Below are 11,897 nucleotides of genomic sequence, written 5' to 3'. Positions count from 1 at the left end.
ACCAGGTACTCCTCTCCAAGGCTGGGTATGTCAACTATCTGAAGTCCAATGAAAGATCAACTGCATGTAGTGCCCTTCCTCCTAGACTGGGTGATTCATTGCATCATCATCACCACCACCACCACAACCACCATCACCACCATCATTGAGTATAAGGAAGTCCAGGGAGATGGCAATCATCTATGAAATTGGAACAAGCACCATGTCTATCTACCTGTCTATCTATCTATCTATCTATCTATCTATCTATCTGTCTGTCTGTCTGTCTGTCTGTCTGTCTGTCTGTCTGTCTGTCTGTCTGTCTATCTATCTGTCTGTCTGTCTGTCTGTCTGTCTGTCTATCTGTCTGTCTATCTATCTTTCTATCTATCTATCTATCTATCTATCTATCTATCTATCTATCTATCTATCTATCTATCTATCTATCTATCTATCTATCTATTTATCTGTTTGTCTGTTTGTCTATCTGTCTGCCTACCTGCCTGTCTATTTATCTATCTGTCTGTCTGTCTGTCTGTCTGACTGACTATTTATCTGTCCGTCCATCAGTCTGCCTGCCAATCTTTCTCTCTCTCTCCCTATGTACATCATCATCATCATCATCATCATCATCATCATCATCGTTTAACGTCCGTTTTCCATGCTGGCCTGGTTTGGACAGTTCGACTGGGGTCTGGAAAGCCAGGAGGCTGCACCAGGCACCAGTCTGATCTGGCAATGTTTCTACAGCTGGATTCCCTTCCTAATGCCAACCACTCCGAGAGTGTAGTGGGTGCTTTTTACGTGCCACTGGCACAGGGGCCAGAGGGGGCTGGCATTATTTATATTGGATTGTCAGATAAACTCGTTATTTTTTTTCTACTTAGCACTCTATTGCCATGTGTCTGAAGACGTAAAAGTTTTTGAAATTTCAAAACTGATAAATAAAAGTTGTAGAGGAAGAATGGAGCTACAAAACAAAGAAAGAAAACAAAATGAAAATACATAAAACATTACGATTAAAAAATATTGTGTGTTAATTCAAATAAAATTGATTAGAAAGGATTAAAATAAATGGAAAAGCATTAACGGATTTATCTGACAACCCAATATTATATATATATATATATATATATATATATATATATATATATATATATATATATATATATATATATATATATATATATATATATATATATATATATTATGATTGACCGTTGACTGAACACTATTCAATTTTTTTTTCTCCGTGTTTTTCTCCTTGTCTCCGTATTCTTTCTGTTGAAGAGCGTAGCTCGAAACATCAAAGACTTTCCGTATTCCCGAGCGTCATACTAATATATACTTTTGTTATTTACACCACCTGTCCTCGTCTGTTGTTATTATTTGTATATTCTCCCATATATATATATATAAACTTTTACAAGGAAAGTGTGACAGTAACTTTGAAGATTTGGTTTGCTCATCTCATCAGACTGGAATCATTGAAGTCACTAAAAATCATTTCCTTATAAAAATTAATACCTTATGTCCTCTGTAAAAAAATATTGAGTAATTCTTCATTTTAATGTTAAATTGTTTTTATATATAACTTGACATAAAAACAATGGCATCCAGAGGTAGAAACCATGTTAAAGCAAACAATGGAATACAATGCAGTCCTTAGACCCATCAGAGCCTGTCAAATCATCCCAATGCATCCCAACATGGGACATGAACATCAAATGATGATGATTATGGGGACGATGATGATATATACATGTATATATATTGTTGCACTGCATGTGGCCTCCTGAAACCACCTACAATACAACAGTCTATGTCCAATAACTCAGAAGACCATGTAGGTGAGCTCAGCAAAGCAACTTGCTTCGTGTAGAAGAAGCAGTAGTGAAAGAAGTCAGAAGAGTTAAATATAACAAACAAAACCGTTGAGTATAACCAGAATACAAGAACTTTAATTAAGAGGCCAATAACATTTATGGAATAAATAGACAATTCTTTAGGGAGTTTTTAGAGACTTTTTCATTTACCTCTAAAATATGTAGACTTCTTTTGGTGAGCTCTTCTTTTATTCACAAGTCTAATAATTTATTTTCTATCTTTTTTTTTATCTCTTATTTTTTCCGACTGGACTCTTGTTACTTTTGAATCCATGGTACCATTCCACCTTCTTTCGGTTGCCAAGTTCACTATTTTCACAGCCAGTTCAAAACCGTCCACTGTTCGTATTAACCATTGAAACCAACTTCATACTCTACACCAAATACTCTGTTAACTGTTCCATACAAAATTGCCCGGCACCATCACCTACATTGATTGCCTCACATCAACCTCATGGCACCAACTACTACATAAAACTATTTGCACTGGCTTCCACCACATCCCACATCAATGTTACACATCGTTTTCCAGCATGAACTAACTCACCATGTGGGCAATAGTAGTTTTTGTACTTTGCCCACACTATAAAAGTGTGCCAAAATCATACCGCCTATACTTTAAACAGTCACATGACCACAAAGAATTATTGTTTTTGTCTTCGCTTGCAAAACCAGAGAGCAGTGTTCTAATTTGCATTGTACAAATGAGAAAATATCTGAATATAACTATTTTTGCTTGTAACAATATATATATATTGTGGATGTGTGGTAAGAAGCTTGCTTCCCAATCACATGGTTCCATGTTCAGTCCTACAGCATGACATCTTGGGCAAGTGCCTTTTACTATAGCCTTGGGTTGAGCTAAGCCTTGTGAGGAGATTTGGTTGATGGAAACAGAAAGAAGCCTGTTGTCATCATCATCATCATCATCATCATCATCATCATCATCATCATTATCATTGTCATCTTTAATGTCTGCTTTCCACACTAGCATGGGATGGCCGGTTTGACTGAAAACTGGTAAGCCGGATGGGCTGCACCAGGTTCCGATCTGATTTGGCAAGGTTTTCATGGCTTGATGCCCTTCCTAATGCCAACCACTCCAAGAGTGTAGTGGGTGTTTTTTACATGCCACTGGTACAGGTACCATTGACCTGACACCAGCATCAGCTACAGCTACAGTCTCACTTGGCTTGAGAGGTCTACACAAGCATGGTATACCTGCCAAGGGTCTTGGTCACCTGTCACTGCCTCCATGAGGCCCAATGCTTGAATGGTGCTTTTTGTGTGCCACGGGCACAGGTGCCAGTCAGATGGCACTGGCATCAGCTGTGACTACGATTTCACTCAGTTTGACAGGTTTTCACAAGCACAACATATCACCCAACAATTGAAGGGTGCTGTTAACAGGCTTCATTTCTTACAAGCCTATTCATGTCCTCAGCTGTTAGAGGTAGGGGTGAGAGAGCAGACAGAAATCATGGTTGGTATAGTCATGAAATTCGAATCTAATTTCATTAGAGAAAATATAAAAGAAAAGTCTAATTCTTCAATTCCATGTGACACGGGCAACACCGAGTATCTCTGCTAATATATATATATATATATATATATATATATATATATATATATATATATATATATATATATATATATATACATATATATGTATGTATGTATGTATGTATGTATGTATGTATGTATGTATGTATGTGTGTATATATGTATATACCGTGTTTCCTTGAACTCAGGGGAGTTCATACTTTTTTCATGTACCTAAAAGCGACATTACAAAATAGAAAATTACGAAATTACTAAATAAACAGAAATTATGTAAAACAATCTACATTTACTTGAACATTTATTACAACAGGAATTTATTAAGCAGAAATTACGAAAACCAATCTACATTTGCTTGACAATTCACATGTTCTTTTACTCAGAAACTCATTAACAACAATTTATTCAAAAACAGTTATGTCATTATCCTCTGGAATGTCATTGTTCTGCAAATCACTGGATTCCAAAATTGCTGTGGAGTTTTCGTGTGACTCCATTTCCTGCAGAACTTTCATCCCCAATCTCTCATGTCGAGCAACAGATATCACATTGAATGAGAAGTTCTTGTCCTGGTAGCCTGCTTGTAGCACATTGGCAACACAGCTGCCAGTGATTTTATTCCATGAATTCGTCTCCCAGGTCACAGTCTCTTGTAGGCTGGGTTTCACAAAATTTCCACACTGATTTTTCACTATTCTGTTTTCAATGAAGTCATTGCTTTCCATGCGTAAATGGTCCTTGAATGGTTTATTTATTGCAATGTCAAGAATCTGGAGATAGGCAGTCATTCCTGGAGGAATCATGATTTGATCTATTCTTCTTTCTGCAAAGAAGTTCTTCATGTCTTTTGCGCAGTTCATGCTGGCTGAATCCCAGACTATCAGACCTTTTTAGCCTCCTCAAAAAATAAGTGGCAGCATGAAATTAATCCACTTATTTAAAACTGTCTGTGTGCACCATGCCTTTTCAGTTTCCAGGACACAGATGCCTAAAATGCATTCAATTTTATCCTTTCTGCCTTTAGTGATGACTAGAGGTGGGGCTTTACTTCCATCAAGACGAATTGCCAAAATACATGTAACTCGTGCACTTTCATAACCAGTAGAAGGAATGTAAACTGACAACACACACCTTTGATCGATTGTTGATTGAGATCCTTGTCTTATGAACACTGCAGTTTCATCCATAGCAATCATATTGGAGAGATGGTATTCAGAAAAGTCTGTCTCATCAACAAAGGACATAAATGCAAGTGCACGTTTAATAATCTCTAGTTTGAACAGTGTTGTCAGCCTTCTCAGAGTAAGTTCATGTCACTGAAGGAAACCATCAAGCCAGTGTTGTGATGCCTTGAATTCTTCTGGAAATATACCAAACTGTGGTACATTTGTGAGGGCAAGTACTTGAATATCAGTCCAGTGAACAACCAAAGCCTTTGCTCGCCTGTCAGCAACTCATTCACAGATGATGTCTTCCAACTCAGAAAATAGTGGTTGCTGACTTCATCCACACTTGCGTTTCTTTGCATTTCCTTCGTCCACTTGTTGACTGAGTTTATTGTAGTCCACTTGCCATTTTTTAACCATTCAGAGATCCAAATTCTTTTCTTTGCAGAAAACAGTAAGATTCTTGCCCAGTGATTCCTCCACGATTTCTTTCTTGTACTCAGTTGAATAACTCTTTCTTCTAGTATTCATCTTGTCTTAGAATGAAAAGGACCTGACAAATGATTTCCCATTCAATTTCATGATGTTTTCTGGGAGATTTCTGTCTTGAAAGAAAATGTATATTTTATTGTTTTTTTGTACCTACTGACCAGTACTGACCATTGATGAAAATGTTACATGACACATTTGAAAGCTCTGAACATGGGCTGTTGATTGATGTATAGCTTGTTAATATTTGAGTTATGAAAGAGACACCAGGATAGATTTTGTGACGTCATTATTTTTAAAAGATATTTTGAACAGTGTACACACTGCAACAAAGCGGTTTGAATCAATATGAAGAGACTGCTTAGTTCTTTCATCCGTCTGTCACTCTCAACTTTGGCTGATTTTAAGGGAAGGGCTTATATTAGAACCATCCTGAAAAAATCATGCTAGGTCTTATTTTCGCTTTAGGTCTTATTTTTGGGGAAACATGGTGTGTGTGTATAAGCACCCACTAAGCATCCACTACACTCTCGGAATGGTTGGCATTAGGAAGGGCATCCAGCTGTAGAAACTGCCAGATCAGATTGGAGCCTGGTGCAGCCTTCTGGCTTGCCAGTCCTCAGTCAAATCGCCCAACCTATGCTAGCATGGAAAGCAGATGTTAAACGATGATGATGGTGATGATGATATGTATATATATTATAATGTTAGGGAATTACAAAATCCAAACTTGCAAGGAAATACAATTTGATAATATCAAATTGAGTTGTATATTGAAGAATATTTTAATAATTTAGAGAAGAACCATCATGGTGCAACTCGTACAAAGAAGGAGATTAGACACTATTAAGAAAAGTGGACTATACAAAACTAGTTTAAAAATCTAAAAAATGCAAGGGAGAATTTATAATACATAAAATCTATGAAATATTGGACTAAGAATTAAAATCGGTTACGTTAAAGAAATGAAAGTGGGTGAAAGACTACGCGCGTTTCATGGCCACATAACAGTGGAAAATATCTGGTCAATCCACAATGAATCGAACAAGATAGTTACCACCCAATATGAGGACACTCTTTAGGTCTGGTAACTTCAAAAAACGAATCTTAAATTGAAAAATGCATAAAATAAGAAAAGTATAAAAATCTGTCCGTTTAAGCAACATTTAGTACAAAGGAAATTGTCAAGGTTTTATAATAAAACACATCAAATAGCAATAAATATCTGTCAAATTTAAGGCATAAAACGTCAATTGGGGAGATAATATCTGTAGATAAGAAAAAGGAAACATATATAACGAAAGTGTGATTTGTATGTTTGTTTTATGGATCCATTTTTATGTATATATTTTCATGTCTAGGCGTATGCATATGTATTTATGTGCAAATTTTTATGTTTGTTTTATGGATGCGTTTTTATGTATATATTTTCATGTCTAGATGCATGCATATGTATTTATGTGCTAAATATTTGGAAAGTTTTACATATCTTTATAGTTCCATTGATGGCTTGAATCTGTAGTCTTCTAATCAGCCTTTTTCTTTCAGGTTTTGAGAACCCTAATTTTTCCAGGTTTTTGTTGAGGCAGTTCGTTATATATCCCAATGCCCCAACAATCACGGGTATGAATCTGAATTTGTAGACTGGGTGGAGTATCTGCAAATTTCTCTGTAGCTCAGCGTAGTTGTTCTCTTTTTCTCTAATCTTTAGTGTGATGTTGACATCCACAGGACAGCTGATTTCTACTACTGTACACAGTTTCTCTTCTCTGTCCCAGATTACTATATCCGGTCTGTATGTATGTATGTATGTATGTATGTATGTATGTATGTATGTATGTATGTATGTATGTATGTATGTATGTATGTGGATGTGTGAGTATTTGTGTTTCCTTGTCTCGACAACATATGATTGTTGTAAATGAATGTCATTCCTTTCGAATATTCTGTGAAAACATGGTGCCTGGTCATAGATAAATATTACCTTGCTTGGAAACAGGTAAGAGTTGACAACAGGAAAGTCATTTCATTGTAGAAAAATCTGCCTCAATAAATCCCATCCTACCCATGCAACCATGGAAAGTTGGTTGATAAAATACTGATAATGTGTTAAAATGATTTAACAGCACTCCACCCCTGAAAAAGAAGGAAGAAATGCAGAACAAATTCACAATAACCAAAGTTGGTCAGTACAGATTTTTTTAATGAATTCCAGAAGATAGGAAAACTTTAAAATAAAAACAATTAAATGGTAAAATCCAGAATGTTTTACATTTCAAGTTAATGAAAACAAAAGCTGACCGACTAATGCATCGATCAATATATTATCCTTGGTTATATTTACGTAGCCTCATTTCCTTTTAGAAAGAAAAAAATAGTTCATTTTCAGTGTCCATCCACATCGGAAACAAGCAACTGTTATTCGGGTGACATCTTCCGGAAACATTGAGTTGTTTGTAATACACTTTTTCCTACGCTAAATTTGCTGATGACGTATACATCCCTGCCAAACCAAAGATTGCACGCTATTTAATACTCAGGTTGTCATTTGACAGTCTGAAAAACTGTTGGTAAACATTCACTGGAAACGAGTAAATCAGTTTTAAATTAAAGAAACTAGATTGAGAGAGAGAATATTCACTACAAAAATCGGAAATTTCCTCAGAGAATTTTTAACCTTTCAATTGTAACTTGATTTGTGTCCAACTACTATTAGCTTGCCTCTATTTTTACATCTCTGACAAGAAAAATAACTATTTGTTTTACAAATATATTTTTCTTTGTATTACTTTTTATTGGGAAGCCCTATATTTACAACTGTTTATATCTTCCTGAAAAAATACTGCAAACTTTTTTGGTTTATTTGTCACACGAACACTTAAAATCATATTCGAGGAAGCTAATTTTTATAGGCAACATAGTATTTACACAGGTGATATTGTTTGGTTTTATTTCCTTCATCATGTAATAAAGGGCTGTAATTAGTTAAACAATATTTACTAACCAGAGATTTAATGTTATTAAGACTGCTTTACTGTTTTTAATACAGAATGAATGAAGGAAGAAAGAAGAAAATAAAAACAAAGCAAAAAATAATGAATGCTGGAGATGCAAAGAAAGAGTTCTAATAATGACCATTGTTATGTGATAAAGAAAAAAACCCCTAAAACTATGAATACTTAATCCAGTGTTCAAGTACTGGTAAGTAGCTGCAAAGAGAATAATATTTCTGATTTTGGCACAAAGGCCAGAAAATTAGAGAAGATGGGGGTGAGTTGATGCCATCAACACCAGTATTTGCCTGGCGCTTTATTTTATCAACCTCTGAAAGGCTGAAAGGCAAAGTTGGTCTTTGTGGGATTTGAATTTAGAATGTGAAATCCAGAAAAATGCCACAAGGCATTTCTTTGCTGTTTCAAACAATTCTGCCAGCTTGCTGTTATTGTAGAAGGCAATAATATGGCACAAAAAAAAAGTGTTCTTGAAAAACATGTCCTTTGCATGTATGTGTAAAGATACGCACTAACAAATATATGTGTGTGTGTGTATGTGTGTGTGTGTGCATGTGTGTGTGTGTGTGTGTGTGTGTGTGTGTGTGAATGTAGTATGTATGAGAGTGTATATTTACATGTGTATACACACACACACAAGCATCTCACATATGCACATAACATATATCTGCACTTTTACACATATATGCAAAGAGTAAAGACATCTCCTGAGGGCCATGTTATCATTCCCACTATTAGTTCTTTAGCAGCTGTGTACTCCAATCTTGAACATTAGATTAAATATTCAAAGTTTTAGGTTTTTTTTAAACTTCACCACATATTGTTATGATGGTTGATATTAGAGCTTTTCATCCTTTGCATTTCCAGCATCAGTTGTTTTCACTTTTGCTTTCATTGCTTTCCTTTTTCTTCATAAGTTCAGTACTAAAAACAATCTTAATAACAGATTAAACCCTCTCTGTTAGTAAATATTGTTTAACTTATTACAACCTTTGAGTTTATGATGAAGAAAATGTAAACAAACAATATTAATCTGTTTAAATACTGTGTTGTCAGAAGAAATCAGGTTCTTTTAATGTGATTTTAAGTGTTCTTGTGACAGATAAAGCAAACAACATTTGCAACATTTTTATCCCAGGAAAATAAAAAAAAATTGTAGTAAATATAGCAAAAATTATATTTGTGAAACAAATATTAGTTTCTTTTCAGAGATGTAAAAATGGAGACAAGCTAATAGTAGTGGAGTAGTCATATATATAAAGACTCTATGCTTGGAACGACCAATTATAAACACCATTGGAACTCACACAATAAGGTACAGGAAACTTATATATACACCATTCTGCTTAAATAATGGAACTGCAGATACAATATCCTTACATATTTCACGTCTGTTTTCATTCCTTCACTTCACTCTGTATTTCATATCTTCTCTATAATAACTATTACTTAAACACTTTCTCGCACCGTCTCTGATGAAGGGATATATAAAATATCCTGGAAACAGCTGTAAGACCTCTTTATAAATGTTCTGAAAAGTTTCACAGCCTAGGATTTTTTAAATCTCATTCTGCTAATTTTTATATATATGTATGCTAATATACAACCTACATTGGACTCCTCATTCATATCATCATCGAACCTGGAGCTTAACTATAGTCTGTCCATAGCACTTACTCAGCATTACCTGACACCTTTGGGTCTTCTTGACACCAATACCTCTCATATCCTTGATTTCTCGCTATATATATATATATATTGGACAAAGATAGTTGTTGCCAGGTTTATGCCCAAGGTTTCATGTCTATAAAGTGCTTAAAATACAGAGTATGTAGTAATTTTAGCTGACCACTGAAAGGAAGGTGGACACAGTGTACATTAGTTCCAGCTGACCACTGAAAAGAAGATGAACACAGTAATATATTGACTACAAGTGACCACTGCAAGGACAATGGACACTGTATATGTTAGACATATTTATTTCAATGTATTATTCAATTCAAAGTAAATACATTAAAAGTTTGTTGAAGAATATGAAATAAGTTCACAAACAATGTCAAGGCTATAATAAAATGCTAATACAGGAAGATTATAAAATTTTCGAGATTTTACAGAGAAAAAAAGAAAAAAGGAAAAAAATGGTTGAATTAAGAAGCTTATCCACAAATAAGCCGGAAAGTTTTGGTTCTTTGTAAAGAAATGCATCTCATCTACATTACAAAAAAAAAAAAAAGAGCAAATAAACAAAAAACAAACAAAAATCCACATAATTCAAGATGTGAGAAATAGATTTGTCACATGTTTCCTAGACAAGATAGCGCTAAAATAGAAGTAGTGTTGACAGCATTGGAATCTTGTGATATCCAGATTCATTTGTTTTTATTTTTGTTTATTTATTTTGAGGGAATTATTTGAGGTTTTAGTTTCAGTGTCTTCAGAAGTAGGTATGGCTATATCCTTTTATTCTTTTACTTGTTTCAGTCTTTTGACTGTGGCCATGCTGGAGCACCACTTTAAGAGGTTTTAGTCAAACTAATTGACTTCAGGACTTATTCTTTGTAAGCCTAGTACTTATTCTATTGGTCTCTTTTGCTGGACTGCTAAGTTATGGGGACGTAAACACACTAATGTTGGTTGTAAAGCAACGGTGGTGGGGGACAAACATACAAATATATGTATCATCATCATCATCATTTAACGTCTGTGCTCCATGCTAGCATGGGTGAGATGGTACCACAAGAGCTGGCCAGGCCAAAGCCTGCACCAGACTTCTGTGACTGTTATGGCAGGATTTTTACAGCTGGATGCCCTTCCTAACACCAATCACTACATACACACACACACACACACACACACACACACATATATATATATATTATATATATTATATATATTATATATATATATATATATATATATATATATATATATATATAAGGTATTCAGAGATCTGGATGGTTGGACATATATAAATATTTGTATATGTACAACCATCCAGATCTCTGAATAACTTATTTTTTCTAATCATCATCATCATCATTGTTTAATGTCTGCTTTCCATGCTGGCATGGGTTGTACGGTTTGACTGGGGACTAGTGAGCCAGATGGCTGCACCAAGTTCCAATCTGCAGAGTTGCTACAGCTGGATGCCCTTCCTAATGCCAACCACTCTGAAAGTGTAGTGAGTGCTTTCACGTGCCACTGGCTCAAAGGCCAGTCAGGCAGTACTGGTAACGGCCATGCTCAAATAGTGTTTTCCACGTATCACCAGCACAAGTGCCAGTAAGGCGATGCTGGTAATAATCACACTCGAATGGTACTTTTTACGTGCCACTGGCATGGGGGCCATGCAGGGGCCCAGGCCACGATAATGCTTGGATGGTGCTCTTAGTGCTCCACTAGCACGGATGCAAGTCATGCGGTGCTGTCATCGAATTCAATTCCGATTTCACTTGCCTCAACAGGTCTTCACAAGCATAGTTTAGTGTCCAATGAAAGAAAGGTACGCCTAAATGGGCTGGTTACATCACTGGCACAGGTTATGGTCTCACTTGGCCTGCCGGGTCTTCTCAAGCACAGTATATTTCTGAAGGTCTCGGTCACTAGTCATTGTCTCGGTGAGGCCGTGCTTCAGCACCTCATCCCAAGTCTTCCTGGGTCTAATCATCATCATCATCATCATCATCGTTTAACGTCCGCTTTCCATGCTAGCATGGGTTGGACGATTTGACTGAGGACTGGTGAAACCGGATGGCAACACCAGGCTCCAATCTAATTTGGCAGAGTTTCTACAGCTGGATGCCCTT

The 11,897-nt window shown here is 35.8% G+C and overlaps 1 protein-coding gene across 1 annotated transcript in view; it reads right to left on the bottom strand.

Moving 5' to 3' along the window:
* Positions 1–6,105: 6,105 nt before the first annotated feature.
* The window catches only part of LOC149134189 (uncharacterized), a 39,327-nt gene continuing 33,535 nt past the window's right edge, over positions 6,106–11,897 (bottom strand). The window contains exon 2 of the mRNA XM_089358199.1: positions 6,106–6,186. Coding sequence (XP_089214325.1) covers positions 6,106–6,186 — 81 coding nt within the window. The remainder of the gene's footprint in view (positions 6,187–11,897) is intronic.

Source organism: Octopus bimaculoides, chromosome 9 (genome assembly GCF_046866305.1).
Source record: "Octopus bimaculoides isolate indiv1 chromosome 9, ASM4686630v1, whole genome shotgun sequence".
NCBI lineage: Eukaryota > Metazoa > Mollusca > Cephalopoda > Octopoda > Octopodidae > Octopus > Octopus bimaculoides.
This window is presented reverse-complemented; position numbering and strand designations above follow the sequence as displayed.